The sequence below is a fragment of the Notamacropus eugenii genome, chromosome 1 (assembly GCF_028372415.1).
Source record: "Notamacropus eugenii isolate mMacEug1 chromosome 1, mMacEug1.pri_v2, whole genome shotgun sequence".
Taxonomy (NCBI): domain Eukaryota; kingdom Metazoa; phylum Chordata; class Mammalia; order Diprotodontia; family Macropodidae; genus Notamacropus; species Notamacropus eugenii.
In genome coordinates this window covers 267474332-267490173 of record NC_092872.1, presented here as the reverse complement: position 1 = coordinate 267490173, position 15842 = coordinate 267474332, and the positions used below count along the sequence as shown (strand labels likewise).

Here is a 15842-nt window from a genome sequence, read left to right as displayed (position 1 = left end):
TGGTTCCTGACACCCAAGTGTACCTAGTACATTGCAGGCATTACAGCTTAGCTCTTAGGAACATTTCTGTTCCTCTACAATGTCACCTATACAAGATATGAAATGCCCTGGCTCGGGGCTCCCCAGAGTGTCAGATTCATGGAACGTGGCATGGAGTCCTAGCTGGGCTTGGTGCAAGAGGTCAGAGTCAACAAAACAATTAGGATGAAATCACCAGCCCCATTAAGAAGGTGGAGAGCTCGGAGCAGCCTCGCTGCCAGTCTGGCAAGGCCAGGGGCTCATCCCACACTCCCACACTCGGGGCTAGTCACGGCTCTGTGTTTACATGAGTAATGGAACCGCGGGGGGAGGGCAGTTGTAAGCAGAGAACAGAGACTCCGAAGGCTCATTTGGAGGAAAGCTCGAGACGTCCAGGGATGTAGTAGTGGGCAGTCACATGCTGCGTGCGTCTGGCATTCATGAGCACAGATAGAAATCAGGCCGATGCTTGTCGATTGGAATGGGTAAATCATTACTTTCTCTTTACTTCGTTCTGGGGCATGTTTTCTTCTGATCATAAATCCAGGCGAGCCTTCTGAAAGAATTTCAAGTTTGGGGAGGGCGGGAGGGGGGGGCGGAGGGAGGAGGAACTAGTGGCTAGTGGACAACAATAAAGTTCAGTAACCTCCCCCCTTTATCATCATCATTATTACTGTCCGTAGAGTTAAGGCAGCTTTTCCCACAAACTGGAAAAATCAAATTAGTAGCCTTAATTGTATTTGCCAAATGCTTAGGATGTAAGATGCCCTAAAACCCACTGGTTAACTGTGTGGCAAAAAGTTAGATTAGCAACAGCTAGGAAACACTGGAGGGAGAGGTTTGTGGTGTTTGGCTAATCCTCCCTTGAAGCAAGGCATCGAGTGGCTACCTAGAGAAACCAGTTGGTTTGTAGAGTGCTTACTATTACTTCATGTCTCTTAAGTGACCCTGATGCTGCTTACCTCTGGGAGTTTAATGTCGAAACTTATGCCGGACAGTGGTGATGCTAAATCAACATCTGCCTTCTCTTCCTCCCTTTATGTGGGTCTTAAAAGGAATTAAGTTTGACATCAGGGATGAAATACGACTTTGATTTGCATCCTGGGTACAGCCCTTTTCCAAAAAGCCTCAGAAGAGCTAAACTAGCTTCAGCATGAACTTGAGGGGGAGGGGAGAAGAGGGGAATGGGGGAGGGTGCTTTAAACAAACCTCAAGATTTCCATAAAACCAGTCCTGAAAAGTCTAACGTGCCAGTTCATACACCTCTGATAAATGTGCTAAAGATGTGGATTGTGCTGACCACAGATTAGTAGACTGCATTCAGATACTGCTTAGGCTGTTTTAGTGAACTCCCTTCACGTATCTTTTTGTGTATATGTATGTATATTATAACATATATATGTATGTATATATCAGTATATGTGTATATATGTGTGTATGTGTCTGTATATGTATGTATACGAATATGTGTATGTGTATATATATTTCCGTATATAGTGTGTGTGTAAGCATATATGTGTATATGTATGTGCATTTGTGTATATGTAAGTACATGTGTATACATGTATGTATGTGTGTGTTTGTATATATGTGTTTATGTGCATATGTATGTGTTTATGTATCAGGTGTATATTTATAGGTATGTATATTTACATGTAGTTTTTATAGTTTTCTCTATTATATATAATTATTTTGTTTTATATGTACATCTATTTACTTTGCTGCTTGAGAAACTGTGGCTACTTTGAGGAACTTTCTAAGGCAGATGTTTTCCAAGGCTCATGCTGCCATGACCTCACAAATAGACTGCTTGATCACTTAGGTTTGTGAAATCCAGAACAGAGTACGTTGCAGCCTGGTTCAGAGATGATTTCCAACCCTGGATGTTTCTACAAAGATATCTTTTCCATCTGCAGGGAAATGCATTTTCTTTCTGTCTGCGTCCTTTAGAGACAAAGGGCTTGCTTTTATATTAATTAGATATGTTAAAGTATAATAGATTAGTCTTGGGAAATGGGGTACGGTGGTTTATAGTCTATGCCAATGCAGCCCATCAGAGTGAGTGACTCCTAATGAGAGGTGGCTGGGTACAGATGTGTACATTTCTATGAACAATTACAGGGGATTGATTTTGAGCCTGGCTTGGTTGTTTAAGAAAACAAACCCATGTAAATGAAAATGACTATAAATTGTTCTCCATTTGTTTTCAGCGCCTAATCTTAAAGGAAGGCCACGCAAAAAGAAACCGTGCCCTCAGAGAAGAGATTCAGTAAATGGAGTTAAGGATTCCAACAGTAATTCAGATGGCAAAAGCATTGCCAAGGTACAGTCACTCATTCAGAGCTTTTCATTGTACTAATCTTCTGTTTCTCTTTTTAAAAATCTCTTCATCTTATTTCTTGATGCAGTTTTCCATTCAGAATCTGACTTTTGGCATCCTAAGCCTTTGAAGCATGTGGGGGGGATGTGGATAGAAGGAGAGAGAGATAGAGACAGAGACAGAGAGACAGAGGATGAGAAAGAGATGAGAGAGAGGGAGAGAGAGAGAGAGAGAGAGAGAGAGAGAGAGAGAGAGAGAGAGAGAGAGAGAGAGAAACTTGACATTCTGATTAGTCAACAGAAAGGCTTCCCACCTCCTGCTTTGGCTGTTGGGTAAAGGGACTGTGATTAGCAGCCACGTCATCAAGGCTGAGATTTCACAGTTGGGGACACAATGACATGGCTTGCTCTTGCCATATCAAAAATAAACCAGCTGAACCATTCTTCCCCCCTCCCCCGCACTCTTAAATATCTTTCAGAGATTAACAGAGGATGAAATTAGAAGTATCTAAATATAGTAATTGTAATTGTGTTTCCCCCCAGGTCACCCCCAGATTACACTAGAGTCATATTAGGAGAAAGGAACATGGAATGAAAGCCAAAATCCCCAGCTAGACCTTTGGGAACTTGTTCCTTGGGCATGAATTACATAGTATCTTGAAAAGAGATGTTTGCAGTGTTTTATTCTTATTTAACGTGAAGGGTAAAGGGGTCAGTTTATATTTATTTGTAGACTTACCTCTTCAGGTCTTACTGGCTTTGGTCAGATTTCTATAGCTCAGTTTACCAAGTATTTTCTCCAGGTATTTGGACTGGGTGACATTTTATGCCAAAGACAATTATGTCTTTCCCCCTTCAAAACAAAACCAGCTATCGTAATCAGCTCTGTAAGACTAGAATTAAGGACCAGATTTCAGCGAATTGTATTTCTAGAGCTAGATTCTGAATCCCTGAAGCTTCCAGTGGCAGCTTGGACAGGCTCTCTCATGTGGGGAAATAAGAGCTTGACCCCTGTGATCCAGCCCCATGGGGGTCCCTCCCCTCCCAGAATTTTATGATTATACAGAATGTTAGGATTTATAAAGTGCTTTCTTCACACCTCAAATAATCAATATTGATTCAATCTGGCATGGCTGTCTCACCAGAAAACCCAAAGGAATTTGGTAGTGTATAGATGTCTATATGTAGGTCAGTGGAAAGAGACAGAGAGAAACAGAGATATATATATAGAGAGAGAGAGATTTATTACATACCAGGAGTTCTGCTAAGTGTTGAGAATCCAAATACAAGTCCCCTCCCCCCCCAAAAAATTCAGTACCTACCCTCAAAGAGCTTACTAGGGGGAGATAGCACATAAAAGGAACAAAGGCAATAAAGTAGAAAAGTCTAGAAAGTCAGGAGTGGAGCCAGGAGAAAAGTGAACATGAATGTCTTGGGCCCTTCCTGAATTGATGATCTCAGACAGAAACTCACCGATCCCAGGGAGCCACAGGGACAGAGACATTTCTAGGGATCTCAGAAATCATCTAGCCGAATCCTTTCATTTTAACAAATGAAGAAATTGAGGTCGAGAGAGAGGAAATACCTCTCCCCCAAATCCCATGGATGGTCGATAAAAGAGCCAGGATTGGAATCCCTGCCCTGAATCCATGGTCCGGGTTTATTTCTACAGAGCCATACTGACTTGCTGAGGTCAGATGGCTGATCCTTTATGGCTGTCCATCCTAAGCATCCTGAGGCTTTCTCAAAGCGGCTGAGTGGAAATAGGCAGCCTGTTTTATTCCTGGTTAAGAGCAAATCAAGTGTCTTCTTATGTTGTGATTGAGGACAAAATTGAGAAAGCTATTTCTGAGTGACCTGGCTACCATTGTCTTTGCCTCCATGTGGCTCGGTTGTAATGCTTTCCTTTTTAGGGGATTGAATGGGGTTCATAAGCAAATGAGCATAAGGTTATCAAGAGAGATGTCAATTAGAGCAGGTTGGTTCCCTGTGATGTGGTTTGCAGGCTCTGACAAGATACTACCAAATGGGGCCAGGCAGTTTCAGGACAGGAGCACTCAACGAGGCCTGGCACTGCCAATTCCATGTTTTGGCAGCCCGCCCCCATACCATTGGTGTGACATCACAAGCCCAGCAGGTACTCCCTCTAATGTCATTTACAGTCACCACCAAAATATGCTGCCCAAGAGTCTTGCAAAACCATGAAAATTGGTGGATCCCTTCCGTATCTCATTCTAGACAAGCCAGTCCTTTCCCCTGTGCCTGAGAAAGTGATAAGTGGGTGCAGGGTCGGGGGGAGGAGGGATGGGATACAAGGTTCTGCTTATAGAACTGCTCCCCCAAATGCTGCCTCTCAAAAGCACATTAAGTTACCAGCCTGTACTGGCCATCGGGGTGTCTTGTATTCCTATAGACTTGCTTGAATTTTGACTGTGGGTTTTTTCCTCACGTAAAGATTTTGTGTTAACACATTGAGGCCAAGTACCTAGTCTCAGGAACCATGAGATTCAAAGGCCCAGCCTCTATTTCAAGGGCTGCCTGCATAGGAAGTACTAACAGTTGGAATGTAATGATAATAATTCAAATTTATGTATAACACTCAAAGCTTACAAAGTATTTTTATATGCATTCTTTCATTTGTTCCTCATTGCAGTAGATGGTATCATTATCCCATATTGCAACTTAGAAGTGAAGTGACTCACCCACTGTCACACATTCAGGGAGTGTCATAGGCAGGATTCGAAACAAAGTCTCTCCTGACTTCCGGTGCCAGACTATCTACTGTTTCCTGGTAGAACCCGTCAATCAGCAAGCGTTTCCTAAATGTCTTTTCTGTGCCAGGCGCTGAAGATACAGACACAGAAATGAAACTATCCCTACCCTCAGGGAATTTAAATAACCCCCATTCTGTCACAGTTAATGATTTATGGAGGACTTTCCTGACAATAATCCAGTTAGGAGATCTATTTTGCAGATGAGAAAACTGAGGCTCATTAAAGAAGTTCAATGATTTTCTCATGAGCACACAGCTGGGAAGGAACAGAGCTGAGTGGTGTAGTGGGTAGAGTGCTGGGCCTGGAGTCAAGAGGACCTGAATTCAGATCCAGGAATCACTCAGTATTTATAAGGTACCTTGTATGTGCCAGGCATTGCGCTAAGTGCCAGAGATACAAAAAGCAGCAAAAGATAGGCCCTGTACTCCAAAACTTTACAATATATTCAAACAAGCTCTACAGGATAAAATAGGAGATAAATAACAGATGGAAAACCCTGACATTAAGAGGCATTGGGGAAGGCTTCATGTAGAAGGTGGGGTTTTAGTTGGGACTCAAAGAAAGCCAGAGAGGTTGGTAGTCAGCAAAGGGGGGAGGGGGGGAGAACATTCCAAGCAGGAGAGGCAACCAGAGAAAATACCTGGAGTGGGGAGTAAGATAGAAGAAGACTGGAAAGGTAGGAAGGGGCAGGTGAGGAAGGGCTTTGAATGACAAACAGAATATTTTATATGTGCTCCTGGAGACCAGTTTATTACTATGAAGTTTATTGAGTGGAGGGGCACATGAGGGGACCCACATTTTAGGAGGTCCAGCCTGTGTCCCCTGACTCTAAAACCAGGGATGATCTGACTGCAAGGATTTTGGGTAGAAATGCTTCACTCCAGCTCATGACCAAACCTATGTCAGTAGCCCTTTGAAAAAGCAGGTCAGGATGCCTACCTGTACGGGAGGAGACGTGCCCACAGAATGGAAGGATTTCCCTTGGAGCAGCTGGTTTCCACCATCATCTTGGACTTTTTTCTCTAAGTCTTTGTACAGTCTTCCATTACGTTTTACAGATGGGAAAACTGAGTTTTAGAGAAGCAATATAACTTACCTAGCTAGTAACTGCCCAGGACTGACCCTCAGTCCAATACTTTGCACAGCACTGCATCTCCTTCCTGTTATTTGGGCAATAGCTTTTACTGTCCTTTGCTCCTCACGAGGCCTTGTCCAGGCTTTGGTCTTGAATTAAACTCAGAATTCTTGGTTTTCTGAATATATAATAAACATGATCTAGTCCACCTATGACTGGCTTGCTATAGCAGCAGACCTCATGTGACAATCTGGATGTGTGATAGGTCTTGAATTAAAGGAAGTTCTCTGGGGGTGGAAGGGAGACAAATCTCTTCCCACTTGGAGAGTTATCTTCCAAAGACTTCAAGTCAACCACGTGTACATTTATAGATGTCCTAAAAAAGGGCCAGAGAGGGAAAAACCATAGTCCAAGCAAAGCATGCTGGGTTTTGGAATCCAACCATATGACGTGAGTTCAAATCTTGACTCATCCATTTAGTCAATCAGTCTACACGCGTTTTTAGCCTCAGGAACCATAAGACTTACCACTGTGAAAAAAAACCCAGACTCCATTTCAAGGGCTACATTATAGTGGAAATGTAATACTAATAACTAAAACAGTTTCTTAAGTGCTCACTGGACTGAGTGCTGGAGATACAAAGAAAGCCAGCTTTCTATGAATCCCAACTAAAACCCCACCTTCTACAGAAAGCCTTCCCCAATCCCTCTTAATACCAGTGTTTTCCATCTGTTATTTATCTCCTATTTATCCTGTAGAGCTTGTTCGTATATATTGTAAAGTCTTGGAGGTCAGGGTCTGTCTTTTGCTGCTCTTTGTATCTCTGGCACTTAGCGCAATAAGAGAAAATCTCAGAGAGACTCTAAATGGACCTGTATGATATGGGTCATGACACTATATCCCCTTGGGGTGCCACACTGCACAGAGCACTAGGTCTTGAGTCAGGAAGAGTCCTCTTCCTAAGTTCAAATCTGACCTCAGACACTTACTGGCTGGGTGACCCTAGGCAAGTCAACCCTGTCTGCCTCAGTTTCCTCCTCTGAAAAAATGAACCGGAGAAGGAAACGGTAAACCACTTCAGTATCTTTGCCAAAAAAACCCCAAATGGGGTCATGAAGTCGGACAAAAAGTGACTCAACAGCAACTAGATCACTTGTTTGAAAAAGAGGCACCCGAATTAGCCGATCTCTTCCTTTCCAGTCCCGACTCCTATGATCTGTGAGCCCTGGTGCTGATTTTTCACTTGCCTTCTAATGGAAAGATCACAGTATCCCAGGCTTCATAGACACTCCTTCCCTTCCTTCCACACTTGCTTTGATGTCAGACTTATTCAGTACAGTTTGGCCACCATGAAGGTTTGCTCTCTGAGTCACCAGGTATGCTCTATTTGTGGTAGCAAAGAACAGACTTCTCATTTAAAAGCCATCATCAGAGGGTAGAAGCTATTTGAGGGTACTAGGAGGGAGGTTGGCTAATACCAGAATTTAGGAAAACTGCCTCTTCCAGTCCATTAAGGCCACCAGAGTCACACCTTAAAAATAGTGAAGAAAAAAAAAAACCATTTGTCTCAAGCCAATGTAGGAAAGCATAGGAAGAAAGTCGGTTCTGTCCCTTACCAGAGAAAATCACAGAATGAGTTCATTTGTGATGTGGAGAGGGAATAGGCCTGTTATTTCATTGCAACGAAGAAATTCCTGCTACCAGAGCAGGCTCACCTTTGCAACCTTTGGTCTTAGAGAGTTAGTTGCCTAGAATGCTGAGAGACTGATTTGCTCAGAGTCTGTACGAATCAGGTGCATGACCAAGGGTAATTATATACCCACTAAACTAGCAAATCTTAAAGTATTATCTGGGGACCCTGAAGATGAGAGATCTTAGAGATCTTCAGGGGATCCATGATAATTCAAAGACATTTTAATTTCATATAGAGTAAATAGACACATAAGCAGAACTTCTTGGTGGGGGGGAGTCCTCAATAATTTTTAAAAGTATCCAAGGAGTTGAGTCCAAAAAGTTTGGTAATCACTACGCTAAGTCCTACTTTTGCTGGTTTGTGATAAAGCAGGAAATGTTATTGAAATGGAACTTTCAATGGCTCCCTATTTCTTCTGGCATTAAAAAACATATTCCTCAGCTTGGCATTTAAGACCTGTGAGTCTTGTTCTAATCTCCTTTTCCAGATTGATTTCACTTTATCTTTCATGCAGTCTGCCTTGTGTTCTAATGGGATGGCTAGAACTTGGCATTCTATCTCCAGTTTCTGTACCTTTATATGAAATTCCCTCTATAGCTGACCTGCCCTCCCTCCTCAGCTACACCTCGCAGACTCTCCATTTTCCTTTAAGATTTGGTTTTGGTGGAATCCCCTTTGCGAAACCTGGAGCTTATCCCTCCCTTTTATTTTATTGTCCCTCCCTATCAATTTATTGTTTATTATTACTTATTATCAATTTTTATGGATTCTTCCCTGCTTAGATTACCTTGTGTTTTCTTGGTTTTTGTGCCTACTATATTCCCTGAGGAAAATGTAAGCTCCTTCAGTGAGGTGGGGTCTGTTTGGTTTTTGTCTCTGTATCCCTAATTCTTTGCACAGTGATATGCATGGAGTGGGCATTTAAGAAATGAAGTTAGAAAAGAAATCAGTGTTTTCTCATTGCCATGGATGGGGCTGGTCGAGAGTATCACTTTTGTGATAATCCTTAAAGTAGCTAACACCAAGCTGACCCAGGGGTCTTCACCAGGACCCCAAGCACATTTGTGGCTTATTGTCCTTCAGCATTTGGGAGCTTTTTCAGCCTGGGCTAAGTGAAGAGCTAAGCTGTTATTCAACAATGTTTGATCAGGTCACATGGTTGGATTGAGGATCTCATCCATATGAGTAGGTCCTTCATTGGTGGGAATTATGACCTCCCTATAGTTTTTCACTCCAGATGTTTCTGGTACATGTATTCTTGTACCTTCTTCAGAGAGGTCCTTCTCAGAGAGAGGAGCCATAAATAAGAATACCAGACCAAGAATAAGGAAGACCTGTGTTCAGATCCTACCTGTCTTCTTCACTAGCTTTGTGGCCATGGATAAATCATATAACCTCTGTGAGGTTCTATTAATACTATATCTATAAAGTACTGCAGAAATGCTATCTGTCATTATTGTGATTATTATCTGTATTATCCAAAATCTGTAATCTGAATCAAGAAGCATTAAGTGCCTACTGTATACTGGGCACTGTACCAGGCAATAAAGATGCTCCAAGACAAAAAAAAAAAATGGGCTTGCCTTCAAGGAGTTTACATTCTTATCTAGGAAATAACACATGCCCATGGAAGTAGATACAAAGTATGTACAGTATGGCTTAATACAGGACTCTAAAATCAAGGATAAACAGCCCAAATGACCCTTTTACTCCACACTGAAGGTTTTTGCCTAATTTATCCAGATGATTATTTTATCTCACTGTGTGCATCATCTGCCATTGATTCAACTACTATACTAGTTGTAAGAAGAATTGTTATCCTTTTATATTAGAAAAATAACCTAAGATTTGTGATTTTTTTTTTATTTCTCCAGTACATACATCACCATTTTTAAACTATAGGCCCTCCTATTGCCTTGAATTTACTTAAAACATCTCTCCAAATTGCAAGTTTTGACTACCAACTTAATATTTTGAAAAATCTCTCCCAGGCTGCCGCGTGATGTCGATTATAGAGTAGAGTGATTTTATGATTTAAATAAAGCCTTTAAAATTACAGATTTCATCAGGGGTTCATACCTAGCCCTAGTTATAGCAATGGGAAATGGTGGTGAGGTAAAATTTCATGTGGCATAAGTCTCTGTATAATGTTGCTAGGAATGAAAGTTTAGAAAGAATGCAAGTGATAGATTTCCTTTGGGAAAAAAATGCTTAATCCCATTACCACAGCCTTTTAAAAAATTAAAATGTGACCTAAAAGCCCAGCTCAGTAACTTGTAGTGTGGGAAGTATTATTTTTCCAGTACCAGGCTAAAGATATTAAACTTGCACAGTTACTCTGGGGAATAAGTGATGAAGAAAACTCTTATAGAGGATATGTTTCCATTTAATAAATAATCATTTTTTTACATCCTTCATATTTAGAAAGGAGAGATCAGTCCAGAAACGGAGATGAAACATGTAGAAGAAAATGTGGGATATTTTTATTCATAATGTTTCCCCATCACTTGCTTCCATTCCTCTGTCTGTATTAGATCTGGGGCCATAGACAATATGAGAATATTAGAATACAAAAATTCCTCTAAGACTCACATGGGCTGAAAATCTGACCTCTCGTACTTCCTCTTTTACAATTAAAATAGCCCAGCAGCCTAATGTTGTGTTGAACAGTCTGTCATCAAAGGCAGTGAGGATGGAATATTAGGTCATCTGCACACAATGCTAAACTCCATATTCTCCCATAATATTGTGAAGGGGGAAATCTAGCCAGGGTGCAAAGCTTCCCCACCCTTGCACCTTCCTCCCCCCCATTTATAGAGCTTTTCTTGAACTTTTTATTTTTTAGGAGCTTGGGTGACCTAGAGTCTCTTTTATGAAAGTTAACATCCCTTATTGTACCCACAGAGCTTAGGGGAAAACAGAAGCAGTCATAAAAATATATTACCTTTCTTTACTTGCTGAGAGGGCAGTCCAGGTCTCACATTTGGGGACCGACCATGAGTCACTCGGTTTACCCCCATATGGTGACCAGCCTAGTTTTTTCTCTATTTAGGATCATAGGATTAGAGGTGGAAGGGATGATGGAGGCTATGTTGTCCAAACCTTTCAATTTCTAGATGCAGAATTGAGGTCTGGACAAGTCAAATGACTTGGTAAGTTGGTAAGGAGCAGAGCCAGGGTTTGAACCCACATCTTCTGATTCAAGTTTTTTCTCCGTTGAACTACACAGACTCTAAAGAACAAGTAGGGAGACTTGCTTTCAAGTCTCTGTGTACTATTTATTAGGTCAGATTTATTGAACAAGGCTCATAATTTCTGGAGGTCCCAGTTTCCTTATATTTACATTAAGACGGTTGGACTAAATCATCTCTAAGTCAGTTATCAATAGTCTGGGAGATAGAGATAGATAAATAGATCTATAGTCCTGGATGTCTTCTTATTAAAAGAATCATAGAGCTAGAGGGACCTGGGAGAACACATAGTTCAAATCTCTCATCTTGTAGATTGGGAAATGGACAACTGGACTCAGAGGAGACAGGTTTAAATCCTGCCGATGATACTTACTGTCTGTCAAGTCTTAGGTAAGACCCTTAGCTTTCATGAGCCTCATCTGTGAAACGAGAGAATTGCACAAGAGGGCCTCTGATATCCAGACATACAGCTATGATTCTACGCATGACCTTGGAAAAAATCATTTCATGTTTCTACCTCAGTTTTCTCTTCTGAAGCACAGAGAGGTTAGAATGAATGGAAGTTCTTAATTTTATGTATGTGTATCCTGGACTCTTTTGGGAGTCCAACAAAGCCTAGAAACCCATGCTCAGATTAATGGTTTGTTGACAACATTCATAATTGAAAGAAATGCTCAATTTTAGTTAAAGGTTAAGGAAAAAAAGATTTTTCCCTTGAAATCTATCCATAGACCCTTGACCTTAAGTGAAGAATTCCTAGACTAGATAGATCCTAATATCCCTACTACCTATCCTAATATCCCTAGTACCTTCAAATCTGTGATCCAATGCCTCAAGCCCATCAATGCCATTAACAGGAATGTCTGTTTCTGCTGATATCTTGACTGGAATTGACGAAGAGGACATCACTAACATGAGTTTTCTGGAGAAATGGTGTGTGTGTGTGTGTGTGTGTGTGTGTGTGTGTGTGTGTGTGTGTGCGCGCGTGTGCATGTGTGTGTGTGCGTGTGTGTGTGTATGCGTGTGTGTGTGTGTGCGTGTGTGTGTGTGTTGGAGTCAACCACCAAAATGGGGGCCGTTGGTTGGGAAGAATGGGTTGCCTGGTAGCATCAAGGATAGAACTGCTTTCAGAAGTGAAAGAAACAGCATCTGGCACCTGGAGAACTTTCCCAGCAGATGGCAATGATGTTTTAAGTTGATATTCCCATAAAAAGAAAGAAATGAAAAGTACTTAAACCGTTGAAAACCATTCCCATGTAGAGATGACTCCAAGAGCTGGATGTGTTCCCTGTTTGGATGGCTAACTGGACTCTGATGGAATCTGATTGGTTCCCCCTTCCTGCCCTGGGAATGTTTGGGCTCCAGCATGATTTAGAATAAGCTCTCTGGGCCTGTGCTAGGTTTGATGTGGTGGGTTTTCCTCTTTCCAGGTGAAATGTGAGGCCAGATCAGCCTTGGCCAAGCCCAAGAGTAACCACAGCAGCTGTAAAAAGGGCTCCAGTGAGGAGAAATCAAAGGTTACCATTGGGGAAGAATGCCGGGCGGAAGAGCAGGCCTTCCTAGTGGCCCTTTACAAGTACATGAAAGAAAGGAAGACACCGATAGAACGTATTCCCTATTTAGGGTTTAAGCAGAGTAAGTACAATTTTTTACCTCTCTTTTTCTTCTGTATTACAGAACTGTTCAGATTTCTTGTGAGGTTTTTTTTTTTTAAGTGCTTCCCAGAGATTAGGCTAACGGCCTAATTTGGGGCTGACGCTGTCCGTTTATACTGGACCTGCCCCATGTCACCCGGCCAGGCATTCCTCGGCCTCTTCCCTCTCAAGTGGTCCTTCCGGGCCAGTCGCAAAAAGGTATTTATAGTCTTGAATCCACTGATTATGACTGGAAATAGACATGTTGAAAGTTTCTCATTTTCTGTTTTGTCAAACTGTAGCGTCTGTAATGCCTTTCTCCTGAGATAATAAGATGACGTAGCTTTATCATGCACAGATGTTGCCTGTGAAAAGACAGATATTAAGCCCGGGCATTGAAAGATGGTCAGTATAGCTACAAAGAAAGAGGAGAGATGTTTTCCCAGCAAACCTCCCTCTCTCCCCATTTATTGGATGATAATAAGTAAATGGCCAGCTTCAGAAGAAGTAAGGAGACAGTCCAGAACAGAGGCCCTATTTCAAATTATTTTAACATTAACATTTTAAGTGTCAAAACTTATTTGCAACTGATGGGAAAATCATAGCTGAGCAAAATGCCACTGAGGAGGAGAGCACACATCTCCCAAGTTCATCACTGTGTCTAGAAATGTCTTCGTTGCCCATAGATTCGGAGGTACACAAAAGAGAGAGCTCCCTGCCTTGAAATATCCCTTTCTCTAAACATATCTTCCTAGATTAAAACCATGTGTCATTTTGATGAAGAATGTCAAACCTGTGTGTTTTACATAACAATTTACATACCTAATAGCACTTGGCACTGATTGCAACCCAACTCTCAGCCATTATAAACTTATATAACGACAAATGATTACAATGTTTGTCTGAAAACTGGTTTCTGAAAATAGAAGTGAAATTAATGTACTATGAACAGCTTTGCTGCATAATGCATTGACTCAGATTAAATCAAGGCCTAAGCAAAGCTCTTGAGTGCTCTGAAAAAGGTACAAGGTTCAATGAGGCTTTGAGAACGTGATGTGTCAAAGAACCTTGTTTTATTTTCATTGTAGTCCTTATTTCTGCTGCCAAAGAATTACTCGAAATTCAGATTTGGGAGAAGAAATGGGAGCCTAAACTACCCAGTCCACGGCAGTCCCTGTTCCATGATACTCCACACAGACAGACACAGTTGTTAGTAGCTGTTTACTGGAGTTGCTGAGCATCATGGACATGGGCTAATGCCACAGAGAGAGGCCTGTAAAAAAGCAATATCCAGCACACAGATGGCCAGAGGCTGAGCAAGTACACACAGCATGCTCACCTCGGAATTCCTCTGAGAAAGAAGGAAGGCCGCTGCCCCTCTGATAGATCTGCCACCTGGCTGCTGACTCTGGTTGGAAATACTGGTGTAGTCGTTGAGAGTCTCCATGCGTGTCTGAAATACAGGATGGGCCTTTAACGTGGTGTTGCCATCCGTTATTCTATTATGAAAGCAATAATATATGAAAATAGCTGTTATCTATTGATTATGGCAGTTCTTCTCTGAGACAGTCATAATATATTACTATTTAATCAATGACTTCTTCACAGAAGCTCGGTGAGTAACTCCACTTTTAAAATCACACATTTTTCCCAAGGACAATTGAGTAATAGGATTCTGCTGTCAGACTGATGGAAACAGTACTCAAATTGTCCTTTTCCTGATCCTAAAAGTAGAACCATTTCCGTAACTGTGTATTAATGTTCCTTAAGATATATTGTAAATCATCCCATATCCTGTTGTGGAATGAATGAATGCCCTTTGGTAAACTGTTTCCCAAGTAAGTCTGCCCCTCTCTCTCTCTCTGGGGTGGATTAGCACGCCTATTTCTTCTTCTCAGTTTATTTATTTTCTTAATGTTTAATTGAAATTTCTCGGAAGTACATTAATGCAATGCTTATCTAAATACTTATTATCCCTCTAACAGTCAACCTTTGGACTATGTTTCAAGCTGCTCAAAACCTGGGAGGATATGAAACAGTAAGTGTTGAAATAACTTAAATGAAATAATTGTGCAATCTCACTTTCCCTTCTTTGACCAAAATGGGAAAGAAGCAAAAGTCAGCAACCATACACTGGCTCTTCAAATAGCTCTGCCCTTTGGGGGTTTCTCCGGCTACTCTTGGAAATGGTCCCAATTAGTCCCAGGTTTGGCAAAATTGTAAACTTGTCGTAAAAAAACGACAAGTAGAAAACATATGGAACTCTTCCTTGTCTAGGAAATCAGTTGGGTCTGTGATTTTTCCCCATGTTGAGAAAGGCTTATTATTGTACAAGAGGCCAAGATAGAATAAAAGAAATTCCAGTTGGCAACATACCTGACATCTGTTCATGTCTAATATGGGAAATGTATTAAAGGCTTTCAGGAGTAATCAGTATTGGTCATTCAGGAATCATATGCAGCAGAATTTTCTCTTATTGCTAGCACACACAAAAAAAGGCTTTATTAGACAAGGGCCAATACCACATAAACAGGAAGTGATCAACCTAATTCAGAAAAGGCCCTGACACTTTCTTATCGGCTAATTCTATCTGACAGGAACAGTTTATTTTTAGCCCACAGGAAAATTTGATGGCCACGGATTTTGCAGCATATTTTTTGAACCTATAAAATGTTAGAGCAACAAACTTAGATTAGAATCTTGAAATCAGAAGAAAGAGCTGCATTAATACAGCCCGCAGAGATGACATCTGCAATAAAACCAATTGACACAGGAAGATGTCGTCACTGGAAATGCTTTCTTTTGCACACAGTGATCAGATTAAGTTGTGCAGTTTCTTCAGAAATTGAATAAGAATTTTTTTTAAAAAGAAGTAATCTGGGTTATCTCTGTTTGGTAGTAAAATGACAATAAGAGACACAAAATCAAGAAAATAAAATTCATTTTAGCCCAAATATAATAACCAGTGCGTGGGGGGGGTTTTGTTTTTTGTTTTTGCAGATAAAGCATATTGTTTCACAAACTGATTTCCTAGTTTGATGCAAGGAACTAGGGGGTGGAGAAAAGGTGGCACAGACAATACTGTATTTATAGGACAGATAATCTGCTGTGCATTCTGACTTGGAATTCTTTGATAGA

The 15842-nt window shown here is 41.2% G+C and overlaps 1 protein-coding gene across 5 annotated transcripts in view; it reads left to right on the top strand.

Annotated features, from left to right (window-relative positions):
• ARID5B (AT-rich interaction domain 5B) overlaps window positions 1–15842 on the top strand; it is a 203639-nt gene that overhangs the window by 155959 nt on the left and 31838 nt on the right. For 4 of the 5 annotated variants that reach the window (XM_072628859.1, XM_072628861.1, XM_072628860.1 and 1 more), the window contains 3 exons: window positions 2229–2341; window positions 12501–12705; window positions 14690–14742. In XM_072628859.1, coding sequence (XP_072484960.1) covers window positions 2229–2341; window positions 12501–12705; window positions 14690–14742 — 371 coding nt within the window. Of the gene's footprint in view, window positions 1–258; window positions 504–2228; window positions 2342–12500; window positions 12706–14689; window positions 14743–15842 lie in introns of those variants that run through there. The other variant, XM_072628863.1, reaches the window with a different exon arrangement.